Source organism: Salmo trutta, unplaced genomic scaffold, assembly GCF_901001165.1.
Source record: "Salmo trutta unplaced genomic scaffold, fSalTru1.1, whole genome shotgun sequence".
NCBI lineage: Eukaryota > Metazoa > Chordata > Actinopteri > Salmoniformes > Salmonidae > Salmo > Salmo trutta.
Genome location: NW_021822941.1, coordinates 3,735,296 through 3,752,035, shown reverse-complemented (window position 1 = coordinate 3,752,035; position 16,740 = coordinate 3,735,296). Strand labels below are relative to the sequence as shown.

The following is a 16,740-nucleotide window of genomic DNA, read 5'->3' as shown; positions in this document are numbered from 1 at the left end:
GAGGGCAGATCCTTCCTCATCTCTACACCTCCCACCACTAGAGGACAGATCCTTCCTCATCTCTACACCTCCCACCACTAGAGAAGACAGCAGCAGATCCTTCCTGCTCTCTACACCTAGAGGACAGCAGCAGATCCTTCCTGCTCTCTACACCTAGAGGACAGCAGCAGCTCCTGTGATACCCTTCCCTCCTATTCTCTAGGATTTTATGTGATCAAGTCAAATATCTGTATATAATGATGAGATGCTCATTAGTGATGCAAGTGTTGACTCATAACCCGCAGTCCATGTGGATATATCTGCGGGTCGGGTGAGTTTAGGGTCATTAAATATTATGTAGATAAAGTGCGGGTGGCGGGGGCAGGCGGTTTGAATAAAGAGAAATGTAATCTGTAGGCTACATTGAGTTTTTCTTTCATTATTTTAGGCTGTCTGGCATTAGCGCGTAAGGCTAAGCTGTAGGACCTAACTGTACACACACCAAATAGCCTACACGCCAATCACCAAATGCTTTTGAGCAGAAAAAGTGAACGTCGATCCACGGACACACAAAGGACAATGTCTGAGTTTAATTCAATAAGAGAAAGCTGAGACATGGAGAGTTGAACATAAAGAGAAGGGAGGACCAGAAAAGCAATGCTGATTTGGTGAAGTGGTTGAAAGAGGATATGTAGTGTTGGATGTGTTGTGTGTGATGATGGCAGTATACAAATTCAACAGTCACAAGATGGGGACTTCAAATAGGCCTATGGCGTGTCAAGGGAACTGTGGTCTACTGTTCAGATGGGTTAAAAGGAAACTGAAATCTGGACACTGACTGTAGGTCTATAACCTCTCACGTCCCCTTAATGTTAACTCCTGCAGAATTAAGCATTTCTTGCAGTAAAATAAGCACCTAATGCAGGCTAGCTAAAGACTCGGGATCAGGAGTGGAGAAATAGGATTTATTTATTTCAGCATCTTGAGAGAATACTAATGCACATTTAGAGACCGTCTGTAGAGGTGCTGACTTTTTCAGCATCATAAAAGTTAATAGTATTTTAACCAGATAAAATGTGCCTCCAAGCCGAACTGAAATCTGATCAGAAACATGTTGAGTCGTTTTCACCGCTTTCTATATTAGTACATGTGGTCAAACTGATGTCATTTGGAAACGTTACACATAAAATCGTTCCTATTTTTTTGGGGGGGTATTGCATTTTCTCCCTGGTCCCTAAACGTCTTTGCTCTACAATAGAAGCAGAGATGACAGAAAACTTTACTACATTTATGACAAGGATTTATTTACCCTTCTTTGGCAACATATAATGATGGAAGAGAAGTTGCAATGTATCAAATTATAGACAAGTTGCCTAACAAATAGTCTAGCAAAAATGTCAGAGATTATAAATCAGATAAAAAAACATGAGCTGGCGCACACCCAGAATAATAGTTTGTGTGGAGGTGCTGACTAACGGCCAATAAACTATCAAAATAAAAAAAGTCGCACACTCCATGTATAATCTCCCAGCAATTGAATGGGTATTTACCAACGTTTCGGCATCACTGTGCCTTCCTCAGGACCCTGGATCTAACAGGTGATCAATTAACTACAATGCCGATGCTCTGCTGTAACGTTTATGAACGATAACCATCTTACATTTACATTTTAGTCATTTAGCCGACGCTCTTATCCAGAGCGACTTACAGTAGTGAATGCATACATTTCATACATTTTTTATTTTTTTTCTGTGCTGGCCCCCCGTGGGAATCGAACCCACAACCCTGGTGTTGCAAACACCATGCTCTACCAACTGAGCTACAGGGAAGGCTATATCTTCACGTGCGATAAGTTTTTGAAAACATTTCGAATTTAACAGCAAGAAATAATCTTTAATTGACTAAATATACACTTACTGTAGGGCTGGTTGCACCCGGTAGAATTGAACAACACTGGACGAACCGATGTTAGGCGGTGTTCTTGAAAATACAGCCGGGTGCAACCAGGAAGAAACTTTGCTAAACTGCCCTACAGTAAGTGTATATTTAGTATTTGAAAAATGATTTCTCGCTGATTTGAAAGTTAAGTTCCATATTTTTCCAAAACGAGTATTCGTGTTTAGAAAGAGCTCCAGGCTGTCGGACCGCTGTCCTCAGCAAGCAAGAAGCTTCAGGAATATAGAATATAGATAGATATAGGCTACAAAATGGAGAGAAGAAATGGACAGAAAAAGAAACAACCAATTAAACAATTTATTGCAAAAACATGAACTTTTTGGTTGAATACATACAATATCATTCACTGTCAAATGAGCCCTATTAGATATGAAAACTATATATACACTCTACTACAATCCTGTAGTGAGATCAGATAAAAGTACTGTAGATTACTTGATTAAGTGAAATGTGACATACACAAGATTAATAATAAATGAACTTGTGAAGGCTGAACAAACTAAAGCCTTTTTGTTTGTTTTGTTTAAGTAAATAAGTAAACATGTGAATTCTGAATGTATCCTGATCTAATAACTACAGTATATTATACACAGACTATTAGTTTGAAAGACGTTGTCATAAGATCCTGATTCTTTGAAAAAAATCCCCTTAAACTTTACGACCAAGTAATTTTCACTGAGCACACTTTTTATGATACTAACAGTGGACAATCCAGGGTAGTATTCATTCATCTAGTGGACAAATTCAGGTAGGACCTTCCCTGTTTCGTTCCGTTTACTTCTGTCTAAGAAACGTTTTGCACCAGAATCAGAGGAATGAATACAATCTGTGATGAATGGGTTCATTCATATTGTTACTTGTACGTATTCACTACAACATGAGGGCAGTTGGGAACATGGTTACTTAGCATGTCGTTTCTTACTTGCCATTTATGTTTTTAAATGTGGCAACACATTGTAAATAACATACAAATGAAAGTCTTATATTTAGCTATAATGTAACTGAGGCCATTACACAACACATTTATTTTAAGTACCACTTTTTGGTCAGAGAACTCACAATATGAAGAGAGTTCCCTATTTTACCCTGTTCAGGTAGCTTCGTTGAATCAGCTTCCCATCCAGCAAAATCTGGAATGATTTCATCCAGCCTTCTGTTCACCTGGAGAGAGGAACAAAACACAGGAATAATAGAATACAGAACAGAAGCTCAACATTGAGGGAGTCTTTGCTGAATGTCAATATGACATTAGGAATATGTTGCTGACCTGGGTGAAGAGCTCGTATATGTGGAGGTGAGTGTTTTCATTCTCAAACACTTCGCTCATCTTCACAAACATTGGGCATCCATGGTCCTTGTGTCTAATCGCTAGCTTGTCTATATACAGATAAAGAAAATAGGATATTGAGAAGAAAGTCTAAACTTAACAAGGATAAAAGTGACATTACAAGTGAAATATATATTACATTAAGGTGAGGATACCTGGACACACAGCGTATACAACCATGACATCAGACTCAGTGGGAAGCAACTCTCTCACGAAATTACAAGAATTCATGATATTTCCATCGATTTGAGGATGTTCATAATGCAGCTTCTCTGAAAAGAGAAAGTTGATTTATAAGTATTGCAATTTTCAATCGTTAATAATAAACAACATAAAAAAACGAATGCAGAGGTAGGCCTCCATACCTCCCCTACAGGCCTGCACAACGAAGAGCTTGGGTTTCTCACGGAGGGCTGGACACTGGCTGTTGTTAAACAGCTGGTAGATTGTCTCCAGCTGTATCTCCTCCCCATTAGACAGAGAGATGTGTCCTAGTCTACCGTGACACATGATCACCACCATGAGGCAACCGACGTCACCTGTCAGTTGGTCTCGAAATCTCCTGAATTCAGTCATCACCGCCTGAAATGAACGCAACACACAGCATGGAATTAGGATTTTCCAACACATTATATGGATTTAAATGGATTCATGCATTTCTAGTATATTAGCTGCAATGTTTTGGTGGCATGTTTTCAAGTTTACAGCAACATATAAACTTAACTACTTTCAGTTTCTATAGATTTTACCAACAATAAATTGCTGTTTTCATTGCATAACCATGATCTTCTGTAGGTAGATTGTTTCATAAGGGTTTTTTCTGAGTATTTCTACACACACCTTTTACATTACTGTAGACGTATAACACTATGCCAATGTTGTGTACATAATTTAACACATTTATTACAATAATACAAGCACACTGTTTATAATAGCACACAATCTTTACTATAAACTCTATGGTCCATCTAGATGAATTCATATTTTCAAGATTAAATGTGACAATTTTATGGAAATACAATCGAATAATAATACAGTAATGAAACGTACCTCTTTATTTTCGGCTTTAGACACAGTGGGGTTTTCAAACCCATTTGTTTGAAATAAACATTCAATTATTTCAACATCATGTTCGGAACCTTCTCTAGTCTCGTCACAAAGCAGGAAGGCTTTACCGGAGTGAATCGTGTACATTTCCAATTTACAGTCTGCCAGTATAAACTCCAGAGACCTCAATACAAAGATTATTCAACACAACGTAATGTTGTTCTTCAATCTCATGAAGTCTTACGTTAACATGAACTTGCCCCTTTGTCTTCAAAGTCAGCTCTGGCAGGATGCGGATGCTTGAAGGGCGTGATAACGGTCAGTGGTTATACAGTATAACACAGCTTACTGGTAATATGTGTAAAACTGTACGCTACTGAACTTCAGGACAAGTTTAGTCCAATGCAAAGACATTAAAGAATGCTATTTATTCAAATGAAAATACATTTCAAAATAACAATGTTGTTTTGAGAAGGATAAATTATAACTGGGTTACGATATTGGCAGTAAGCCAAGGATAGCAAAACACTCTCATACTGAAACTGAATGCTTCAGCAGGATGTTGTTCTCATTCTCATTGGATAAGAGTTTTTGTCTCTGAGTACAGAGGAAGTGGGGTGGAGGCGGTGCTCAACAAGGTCTGTGGAAAGTACCAAACAGCCACTCCACTTTTCGTTTTTCCTAAACAGAATTTAAACAGGACATAAAAAGAGCAAAGGCAAATGGGGAACTCTCAGACGGTTAGTTTACTAATTTTATTATGAAATATTCTACAGGGTTCTAATGTTTTATATCTTACCACAGAATTATTATGGTAATCAAACATTTGATCTTTGTATAACAATTGTCTAATTAATAAGTAAGTAATCCTTTGACAAGTAAGACTTCCTGTTTCTGTATTGAGATGCAGCAGGTTGCCTTTGTAACAGTGTAGGTTCCATCCCTCTCTTCGCCCCAACCCGGGCTCGAACCAGGGACCCTTGCACACATCAACAACTGACACCCCACCGAAGCATCTTTACCCATCGTGCCACAAAAGCCACGGCCCTTGCAACGCAAGGGGAAACCCTACTTCAAGTCTCAGAGCGAGTGACGTCACTGATTGAAACGCTATTAGCGCGCACCACCGCTAACTAACTAGCCATTTCACATCGGTTACACCTTGATGTATCAGTACACCCCCTGGTGAAGAACACTAGACTGTACAGACCATGTCCTTATTGCCAAGCAGAGAGACATATATTATCCTGGTGATAGTCCATCAATAGTCTATTGTCTTGTTGATAGTCCATCAATAGTATATTATCCTGGTGATAGCCCATCAAGGGAGGATGGCTTCTTTTGTGTTCACCAATATGTAAACCTCTCTCTCACTGAATGAATGCTGTCAATGAATGGGTGATTTAAACCAGATAGAAACTGATGTGCACACCCATACCACTCATACGTAAAAATTTATTCACGCATGTCTGTAAGTCGCTTTGGATAAAAGTGTCTGCTAAATGTTATATATTCCACCAAAACATTTCTAGGATTGCCCAACCTCTTTCCCTCTCGGGTGCATAGTCAATATTGGACCTGACCTTAACCTCCCCCATAATGCTGTGCTGCAGGATGACACGCTGTAAAGTGCAGTCATGCACAGCAGAAAACATTTTTTTTCACACTTTTTTAATAGAAAAACATTTTCTGTGTTCACAACAATGCTTAAACTACATCACTTTTGAAGTCTGGGAAAAATCTAAAAAACATGGGTTTTTTTGTGTAGTTGCCCTTTAATTCAGTGCGCATGCCCTGCACTGTTGTTCACAGGTTTTCAGTAGTAAGCGCACCTGATTGGCCGCCAATGGAATGGGTGGAGTAAAAGGCCAGCCCCATGAGATGACACCATATATACATTATACAGACCCTAGAGAGTATTCCCTACAAAACACTGCTGCACACAGAATAGTTATTGCTCTAAGGCAATATCTATTCCATATACAGTGATTCGCATTGGGGGCATTTATTTTACCCTGAAACATGTTTTAAAACTCAAATTGAATGCAAATGTCACTTAAATAGGACACATATGAATTATTGTTAATGTTTAGACAATAATTCTTCATATATCTTGGCTAGTTAGCCACTATTACTTTTATTTTGAAAAAATTCTGAAATTAGTAAATTTTTTGTGTCGCTGATCATGTGATGATTTCGCAAATCAAATGCCCAGTTGTGCTGCCACTGCAAAGTGAAAAACATGTTCACCTTTATTTATTGTAATTTTCATTTGTTTGTAGTAGTTAAGTGTTGAGTTAGGTTACACACTGTATATATCTCAATCGTTATTTCAAATAATTTCGGGGACTTTAGCTAGTTAGCAGGCTCAGCTAAATACAAATACAATTTTACGTTCGTAACCACGGTTATGTCAGCTACAATATGGTATCCTTCCGCAGGGCAGGATACATTGTAAAAATGTCCAATTATTTCCGTGTACTGGGTAGTGCTGTGGCTGACCCCCTTAAAAAGCTGCCGCCGCACGACTTTCATTCGTGTCCTTTTCGAGGCACAGTAAGTAGATCACTGATGAAGAGGATTGGAGTGATCCAGTAGTTTACTAATCTGTGGTTATATACTGTATTCTAGTCAATGCCACTCAGACATTGCTCATCCCAATATTTATATATGTCTTAATTCCATTCTTTTACTTTTAGATTGCTCTGTATTGTTAGATAGTACTGCACTGTAGGAGCTAGGAACACAAGCATTTCACTACACCCACAATAACATCTGCTACATATGTGTTTGCGACCAATAAAATGTAATTAGATTTTCTCTCCAGAATATGCTCAGGAAAAAGCTATATTTCTCAATGCAGTTCTGGTCCTCGTGGGGAGACTGGGGTGTATTCATTCATGCAAACCACAGTGAAATGTTTTCTGCAAAATACATTTTTTTTGCAACGAAAATAAGCATTTCACCTTGAAGAAATGCAGGTCCATCTCTGTTCTTTTCAGTCATTTACTTCCGTATTGTTTCTAGTGAATACACCCATTGTTGTGGAAAAGAGATATACATGACTCAATACTTACAAGATTTTTTAAAATTTGGAATTGTGATCCCCATTATCAGCATCATTTATTAAGATCTGCATGACGTCAGCTAGTCTTTCTGGGTCCAACACAGAACTAAAAAGACATTATAAACAATGAATATACATAAGAGGTGGTAGTGTCTCTGAACATGCAGAAGAGGGCGTCAGAGCTCCTTTCTCAGCCTGAATTTAAAATGGATTAAAAATAGATCTTTTGATCACTGGCCTACACGCAATACCACAATGTCAAAGTGGAATTATGTTTTATGATAGAAAAACAACATGAAAAGCTGAAATGTCTTGAGTCAATAAGTGTTCAAGACCTTTGTTATGGCAATCCTAAATAAGTAAGAGTAAAAATGTGCTTAAAAAGATTTTTTTACAAGTACAGTCAAGCAGTGAATTTCAAAACACAGATTCAACCAGAAAGAGCAGGGTTTTTTTCCCAATGCCTCGCAAAGAAGGGCACCGATTGGTAAATAGATACAAATAAAAAAAACAGACATTGAATATATTCAAAATTACTGAATGCAGTCGTCACCTCCTGAAAATGAACGCAACATACAGCATGGAATTAGGATTTTTCAAAACACATATGGATTTATTTTTAAACATGAATTCTTGTTCTGTGAAGGATAAATTATAACTGGGTTATGATATTGTCTGTAAGCCAAGGATAGCAAAACACACTCATACTGAAACTGAATGCTTCAGCAGGATGTTGTTCTCATTCTCATTGGATAACAGTTTTTGTCTCTGAGTACAGAGGAAGTGGGGTGGAGGCGGTGCTCAACAAGGTCTGTGGAAAGTACCAAACTGTACTGTTTTGCAACAGTGTGTGTGAACTTGAAGCAGACATTAGTTGAACATATTGTGTCAAGACAAATGGATAACTCTCAAATCCAGGTGAGTTGACTCATTATATTAATACACTGTTGTACATGTTTTTACATTTCTAATCACATCAGTATTTTATGGACCTCAGTGGAGCAACAACAACCAGGCAGGGTTCTTATAAACCAATATGGGCCTCAGTGGAGCAACAACAACCAGGCAGGGTTCTTATAAACCAATATGGACCTCAGTGGAGCAACAACAACCAGGCAGGGTTCTTATAAACCAATATGGGCCTCAGTGGAGCAACAACAACCAGGCAGGGTTCTTATAAACCAATATGGGCCTCAGTGGAGCAACAACAACCAGGCTGGGTTCTTATAAACCAATATGGGCCTCAGTGGAGCAACAACAACCAGGCAGGGTTCTTATAAACCAATATGGGTCTCAGTGGAGCAACAACAACTAGGCAGGGTTCTTATAAACCAATATGGGCCTCAGTGGAGCAACAACAACCAGGCAGGGTTCTTATAAACCAATATGGGTCTCAGTGGAGCAACAACAACCAGGCTGGGTTCTTATAAACCAATATGGGCCTCAGTGGAGCAACAACAACCAGGCAGGGTTCTTATAAACCAATATGGGTCTCAGTGGAGCAACAACAACCAGGCAGGGTTCTTATAAACCAATATGGGCCTCAGTGGAGCAACAACAACCAGGCAGGGTTCTTATAAACCAATATGGGCCTCAGTGGAGCAACAACAACCAGGCAGGGTTCTTATAAACCAATATGGGTCTCAGTGGAGCAACAACAACCAGGCAGGGTTCTTATAAACCAATATGGGCCTCAGTGGAGCAACAACAACCAGGCAGGGTTCTTATAAACCAATATGGGCCTCAGTGGAGCAACAACAACCAGGCAGGGTTCTTATAAACCAATATGGGCCTCAGTGGAGCAACAACAACCAGGCAGGGTTCTTATAAACCAATATGGACCTCAGTGGAGCAACAACAACCAGGCAGGGTTCTTATAAACCAATATGGACCTCAGTGGAGCAACAACAACTAGGCAGGGTTCTTATAAACCAATATGGGCCTCAGTGGAGCAACAACAACCAGGCTGGGTTCTTATAAACTCAGATCATTCCAAGTGAAGTTCTTATTATGTACTAAGGGCCAGAACAGAGAACAGCAAAACAGCTTTTAGATTTCTGGCTTGTTGGTTCTGGAACAGTCTTCAGCATTCCTTCAATGTGTAGGACTTTGTCCCAATAGAGGAATTCATGGCTAAAGTTAGACTGTGTTCAACTACAATATTTCATGCCAATATCATATCAGTTGTATGATCACTATGGGTATTGATTGGTTTTGATAGTTATGTGTTTTGCTGTCTATGCTCTGTACTGTTAAATGTGCATTTTTATTATTGAACTGCTCTTCAAGGCCAGGACTCCATCATTAGAGTTATTCTGGTTAAATAAAATACTTCCTGGTTAAATAAAATAACAAAATCAAAATGATCTTATAGATATATTATCTTTGTCGGTTCAACACTGCAGGACTTTGACAGATATGACTTGAAAGGACAACGCAGAGCTTTGCTGTTGCGTATCAATCACAGTGGTGCTGATAGCGACCTCGAAATAATGAAGAAACTTTTCAATGATTATGGTGTCCAGTTTGAACCACCTGTTATTGACAAAACTGCAGAGGTATGTTTTCATGTTTATTTGTTTACCAGCTGTATTAAGTACTCATTTACAATATATAAACATATACAAAAACTATTCCAACTTTTCTTTAGAGAAACAACTAATAACAATTTCTCACCTATCTACACACAATAGCCCATAATGACAAAGTGAAAACATGTTTTTATTGACAAAGTGTAAATAAAACAAATGTATTGACAATAAAATACAGAAGGTGTGTGTGTGTGTACAGTATGTGATGATATTACTTATTGAGGAGGGTTTTACTTTGTGATGGACTTCCCCATTCAGGAAATGAAGAGAGCAGTCTCTGACTTCAGAGACAGCATCAACGGAAGCAAAGAAGACATCAGCTGTGTTTTTGTAGTGACCACCTCCCATGGAAACCGTGATGTCATCGTAGGTGCAGATAACAAAAGGCTTCTAGTTAAAGATATAATTGAACCGTTTGGAGACGAGCTGTGTCCCAAGATGAAGGGGAAGCCCAAGGTCTTCATCATAGATGCCTGTAGAGGGCGTAAGTTACCACTTCCATGTACAGTACTATACAGTCCCTCCAGGATTTCGTGAATTTCTTTAGTGATTTCTGCATCAAAAAAACCTCTTGATTTTGCGGTATCTTTTCTGAAATTCTGCGATGTCTTTTTTTCACGTTAATTTCATATAAAGTAATAAAAAGTTATGTGCTCAGGTTTAGGACGATATTAAGCAAAACACATAATACAAAACAATTAGAAACATCTAAAGTGCTCAATTGTGTTTATTTCCTGAACAAACAGCACTGTCATAATCCACTCACACACACCTCTCCATCAGGCTTGGGGCTTGCTTTCAACACAAGATGACCTTCCCATTCCTCTCTACCTCTCTTAAAAAAACTAATAGATTCAAAGCTGATCTATCGCTTTCAATTTGAGGACCGATATTTCTTTCTAATAAGTTGTTTACAAAATACTTGATTGTGATTTTTTTCTGAAAAGGTCGTAAGGTAGATAAAGAACATACAATGTTGTTGATATGTACTATTCCCTTTTTAAACAATCCAGAAAGATTGTTCTTTCGTGATCCGTATTAAGTTTTACAGACAGTTTAAAACGGCAAAGCTGACAAATTGCACTCAGTGCTTTAAGCAGCGCTCTCCATAGACAGCCTGGGGAGAGCAGAGTGCCGACCACCTTACTAAAGCCAAGGTTAGCGGAATAAAAGTTTGAGTAAAAACGCCACTCACCTTGATTCTTTCAGCGCTTGCCAGTCTTCCTTGCTACCAATTCAGTCATGGTGATCTGCCTCTGCTGTGGGAACTGTTCTGACATTCTCATATTCTTTGCTGATTCCAAGTGACTGTTGATTGTTGACTCTAGATTCCAAAAACATGAGGAAATTGTTTTGCACGCTCGTTAGCTGTTATTTTTGTTGGCAAATGAGATTGATTTCTGTTCATTGTGCTGCCAAGCATTTCGCTACACTCGCATTAACATCTGCTAGTCATGTGTATGTGACCAATAAAATTGGATTTGATTTGCCTGTCAGCCATCAACAATCACCCATCATCTTCGCACTTGAATGCGCTGACAGGACGGGGAAAAACTTTGTTGACGTGTGGTTAGATTGGGCCATTATCCACGGTAACAGTGCAGTAATTGGTCAAAATTACGAACCCGCTTTTGATGGGACCCTTTAATGAACTAAAGGTGCGGGGATTGGTCAAAATTGCGAGCTCTCGTATAATATGCGCTGATTGGTTGATTTTGCATTGAATTATGCGATCACAGAATCGCGGAATCCTGGAGGGTCTGACTATAACGTTACAACATTCTGGTAACTTTCCCAAAACTCCCTGTTTTTAAAAAAAAAATCCTGTTTTGAAGATTCGTGGAATCAGGAGGAAATAAGAAGGGAACTCTGGAATCCTCCAGCCAGGATTTTAAGAAAAACTGGGATTGTTTTTCTTCTTAAACCATCCTCCACTAACTATTGTGAAATTAAATTATTTAATGATGTACAGTAATTGTCTTAACATATTTAAATCTAAGCACGGAAGGATTTAGGAGTGCCTCTTGACTCTGCTGCTGATACTACCACATCAGAGGAGGACGAAAAAACACGAACATACAGGTCCAGCCGAGTACCACCATGTATTAATGATATGCTGGTTGCATATTCATCTATGACCGGTAATTGCATAAATTACTTTTTATAATTTTTTAAAGTTCAACATTTAATACAAAGTGATGTAGGACACACCCCTGCAGCACACGCAAGATTGTTTTAAACCATTAAGCCATGGCAAAATGTTTGAAATTAAAACTTTTCTATGAGCCTAAAGGCAAAATGTGTAGAATAGCATGAGATTAGCTTTAAAACTACACATTTTCTATCTGCCTCATGTAGAGAATTGCAAGAAGTTAGCTGTTTTCCTAAAAAAAAAAAAAAATTAACAAATAATCTGACCTTGTGTGGCCTTGCAAAACTGTGTTACGCCACTGAATGCACAATCAAGGGTTTGTGATAAACCAACTACAGTTTATTCCAGTCAAGTGAATAATGAATTAGTAAACTATTGTATAACCAAAGACAATAGATACACTTGGAACACATCTCCAAAGTATGATTACTGTATCAGACCTTCAAATGCATCTAGGTGTTCATTCAAAGGAAACATGAATGACAAATGATGATCTTGTTGCAGATTATGTGTCCTTGATGAGTGACCTGGGGTCACATATGATTGTCAACATAGGCGAGGTGTTTGGTTCAGCCACAGAGGAAGAACACGTCTATGACTTATTGGTGAAGGTACAGTTTTCCTATGAATAATACATTAATAGCAGTCCTCCATGTGTTACATAGTCAACATAAGTGGCACTGGCAACAACATTAACTAATGTTAGTGTTGATGTCTATTTGAAGGCATGTCTTAAATACAGCATGTTTTAAAGTTGAAGACAAGTTGGTATGATGCTAAAAATAAGTGAACTTTTAACAAATGAAAATACCACTGATTGCCAGAGTGGCTTTTGATTAGTTTCCATTTTGAGTCATTTGGGATGGTTGATGTTGTTTATACAGCATTTCCAACCAAAGCAGACTGCACATTGTGACAGACAGCACATTGTGACAGACTGCACATTGTGACAGACAGCACATTGTGACAGACTGCACATTGTGACAGACTGTAAATTGTGACAGACAGTACATTGTTTTCTACATCCACAGGCCAATGCAAAGATGGTGATGAGAAGCTCTTCAGGAGATACAACAAAGAAAGTGGTGATGACAATCGAGTCCACCCTCAAGAGGCTTCTTTACCTGGGACGTAAAACTGGAACTGGGACTACTAATCTAGAAAGGTAAAGATAATAAACTGAAAGTATTTGCATTTGGCGCTGGGTTTGTGTGCTGAGGATTATTTCCCGCTCAAACTCAGAAACCATATCTCTGGTGCGGCAATTATCACCAGGAGTAGGATGGTAACCTGTCTGGATGAAATCCCTGAGCCAAAAAGGTAAAACATTGTCGTTCTAGCCCTGAGCAAGGCGGTTAACCACCAACAACTGTGTGGATGTGGATTAAGGCAGCCCCCTGCATCTCTCTGATTCATAGGGGTTAAATGCGGAAGACACATTTCAGTTGAATGCATTCAGTTGTACAACTGATTAGCTAGACACTTGTAACAGAAACAAAGGAATTAATAGTAACAGAAACAAGTCGTTTTTAAAATTTATTTTCAAATTGCTGAAATAAACAGCCACTATAAATAGCCAACTTTAGCCAGAACTACATTACAATCAATGGAAGTGATGGGGGTAATCGTGCAATAGTTTTTAAATGGACAAATCACCTAATGCCAAACCATATATGGAGTTGTCAGTTGATTTGGCCATGACATTTCGAAAATTGCACAATTGCTCCTAAAAACTTCCATTGTTAGCTAGCCGTGGCTAAAGTTAGCTGACGTTTTGTAATGACTGTTTACAGAAAACCACACCATGGCTTATTTCTCCTGGTTTATAGATTACTATCAGGGTTACTATCTAACATCAAGTTGTGTGTTTGCAGTTGTAGGCAGTTTTATTGACGTAATACTTTTTAGTCTTTTCTACCCTGTAAAGCCAAACACCTTTTCTCCTCTTTCAGGAAAGATACATGTTTTCTCTCATGAAGTAAAGGAGCTGGAATAGCTGGTCAACAGAGTGAAAAAGGAGACCCTGCAGAGGGACAGTTTAGAGGATGGAAGCGGCATTCTTGATACGCAGGCATTGAACATGTAATATATAAATATTGAATTTGGTTCCTAGTGAATAGACTTCAGGGGGAAGCAAACTGGGTGGGACCTTCCTGAAATAATGCAGAGAAGAACGTGAAGAAAATAACGGTTATTGAATCCAGATATGTTATGTTGTAGTCATGTTAAATTTACTATCTGTTTTTGTTAATGTCTCAATGTATGGAATATTCTGATGTAATGCTAAATTGTTCGGGGCTTGTTGTGTGTTGATGTGTCATATGATAAATAATAATTATGTTGTCATTGTCCTTTATGCAAATACTCTTATGATGAGGATGTTGATCCTCATGAGGTGTCAGCGAGACAAAATCTAATGCTATAGATTACAACAGTTTTACATGCTCTGTCCAGAACAGAATAGATGCTCAGAAAAAATGCAACATTTCTTAAAACAGTTATGCTGGAATGGCAAGGGGAGGCTGGGCCTCTTGGGGAATACTGGGGCGTATTCATTAATGCAAACCATAGCGAAACAATTAGCAACAAAAATAAATGTTTGTTGTTGGACAATTTCTGATTTGTCCCTCATCGTTGTGTGTTTTCTTATGTTTGATTCCATTTGGTTCCTAATGAATACACTTCAGGGGGGAACCAAACAGAAGCAAACAGGGTGGGATCATCCTGAATTTGTTCAATTAAAACAATTTGTATTTTTTTTTTATTATGTTGGAAAACATTTTTGCTACGGTTTGATGTGATCTGCATGGCCATGGCTCTACATTGAAGAGATGGTAGTATCTCTGAACATGCAGTAGAGGGAGCTATAGTGGGCGTCAGAGCTCCTTGCTCTAGCCAGTGACTGACATTGTTTCCTGTGATTAAATCAGATTTTAAAACCTGGGTTTTACAACAGTTACAAATTAATTAATTTCCTCTACAGTCTCATTCTGAACATCTCATAATCCGGGAAACTCCCACTAAATAAGTCCGTACCACACCAATTGAGTTGATCATTTATTTACTAACAAGTTAAAATTATAATATAAGATACACAAACACAGTCTAGGCTATTGATTAGAACTTAGCACAATGTAACAGGTCCCTAGCGGACCAACACAATATGACACGTGTTACACAATATAGGGATTTCAAAAGAGAGAGAAAGAGAGAGAGTGCACGAGAGAAAAGCACACTTGGGTGCGTTTGTCAACTATGCTTATTTTTACTCTAACCTTGCCCCAAACTGCCGCACTTACGGGTCAGAATATAATGATTTAATTACGTGTTGAATGTCTCCGATGGGGTGTCTCTTCGTGGACCGGGTTCTGACTTCTCTGATGACGGTACGTCTTCGGTTACCGGGTGTAACTCTCTGTTTGTCCTCACGATGTCAGTGTCCTTTCTCTTAGTGGTCTGTTTCCTCGCCCTTGCTCTGAAAAGGGGTTTTCGGAGGAGGGCTAATCAGCCGTGAGGATGGTTCCAGCGTGGGAATTAAAGCAGTGTAGACACACGATTCCTTGGAGAGTGGTAACCGGGTGGTCTTGCTTGAATTCACCCCCTTAGACACAGCTAATCATCCGTAGCATAGATTGTTAAAAGGTTCCTTTGTCTTCTTCAACCTCGTGTTGCGTTTTGGGGTTGCTGACTGATGTTTTATAGCCTCAGGTCAGAAATGGGCATTTCCGCCTTTAGGGCAATTCTCTGGGCATACCAAGTTAAGAGGCTGAAGGTCTAGATTTTTCTCAAATCCAATTTCAGACAATTAACTTCACATTTCATCTTTACCAAAACATTCTCTTTGATTTGGACATTTTCCACACAACTTACATTATGCAATCCTCAAGTACATAGTGTGAAAACTCTTCAAGTTATGTTTTCGCTATAAAGTTGGCATTTAACTTTTAATAACGTCACAAAACGACATTCATTCTCATATTCCATCTATTGTCACTACTACCATTGTGGCTAATGAAACATATTGTACCAAAGTCCATTTATTGCATGTTACTGTTCAGAGGCAGGTTTTTCATAGGCCCATCATACATTTCATTCCTCCATACTGAGAGGACAAAGCGATTTTGTCTGCTGCCTTAATATTTGGGATAGGGGTTCTGCTAGCGAATGTTTCCGCAACATCCGGTGAAACTGCAGAGCGCGAAATTCAAAAATATATATATATATGTTTTAACTTTCATACATTCACAAGTGCAATACATGAAATTAAAGCTTAACTTCTTCTTAATCTAGCCACCGTGTCAGATTTCAAAAAGGCTTTACGGCGAAAGCAAACCATGCGATTATCTGAGGATAGCACCCCATCAAACAAACACATGACAATCACATTTCAACCCGCCAGGCGCGACACAAAACTCAGAAATAACGATATAATTCATGCCTTACCTTTGAAGAGCTTCTTCTGTTGGCACTCCAATATGTCCCATAAACAACACAAATGGTCCTTTTGTTCGATTAATTCCATCGTTATATCTCCAAAATGTCCATTTATTTGGAGCATTTGATTCAGAAAAACACTGGTTCCAACTCGCCCAGCATGACTACAAAATATCTCACAAGTTAC

General features: G+C 38.7%; 2 protein-coding genes across 5 annotated transcripts; one reads left to right on the top strand and one right to left on the bottom strand.

Annotated features, from left to right (window-relative positions):
* Positions 1-2,217: 2,217 nt before the first annotated feature.
* On the bottom strand, positions 2,218-11,274 carry LOC115187401 (caspase-14). Of its 2 annotated transcripts, none has more exons than XM_029746490.1 (5): positions 11,163-11,274; positions 3,628-3,844; positions 3,418-3,534; positions 3,203-3,312; positions 2,218-3,096 (listed from the first exon to the last, which is right to left on the bottom strand). In XM_029746490.1, the coding sequence occupies exons 2-5, from the start codon at positions 3,836-3,838 to the stop codon at positions 2,959-2,961; spliced, it is 576 nt and encodes a 191-aa protein (XP_029602350.1). In that variant the 5' UTR covers positions 3,839-3,844; positions 11,163-11,274; the 3' UTR covers positions 2,218-2,958. The 2 variants fall into 2 exon arrangements, with proteins under 2 accessions (XP_029602350.1, XP_029602349.1); XM_029746489.1 differs by lacking the exon at positions 11,163-11,274 and adding an exon at positions 4,313-4,845.
* LOC115187387 (caspase-14) lies at positions 7,903-15,062 on the top strand. 3 transcript variants are annotated; one of them, XM_029746468.1, is made up of 8 exons: positions 8,061-8,294; positions 9,779-9,934; positions 10,226-10,451; positions 11,968-12,108; positions 12,624-12,730; positions 13,151-13,284; positions 13,362-13,439; positions 14,072-15,062. In XM_029746468.1, the coding sequence occupies exons 1-8, from the start codon at positions 8,274-8,276 to the stop codon at positions 14,094-14,096; spliced, it is 888 nt and encodes a 295-aa protein (XP_029602328.1). In that variant the 5' UTR covers positions 8,061-8,273; the 3' UTR covers positions 14,097-15,062. The 3 variants fall into 3 exon arrangements, with proteins under 3 accessions (XP_029602330.1, XP_029602328.1, XP_029602329.1); XM_029746469.1 differs by having other exon boundaries at positions 8,063-8,294; positions 9,782-9,934; XM_029746470.1 differs by lacking the exon at positions 13,362-13,439 and having other exon boundaries at positions 7,903-8,294.
* Positions 15,063-16,740: the final 1,678 nt, after the last annotated feature.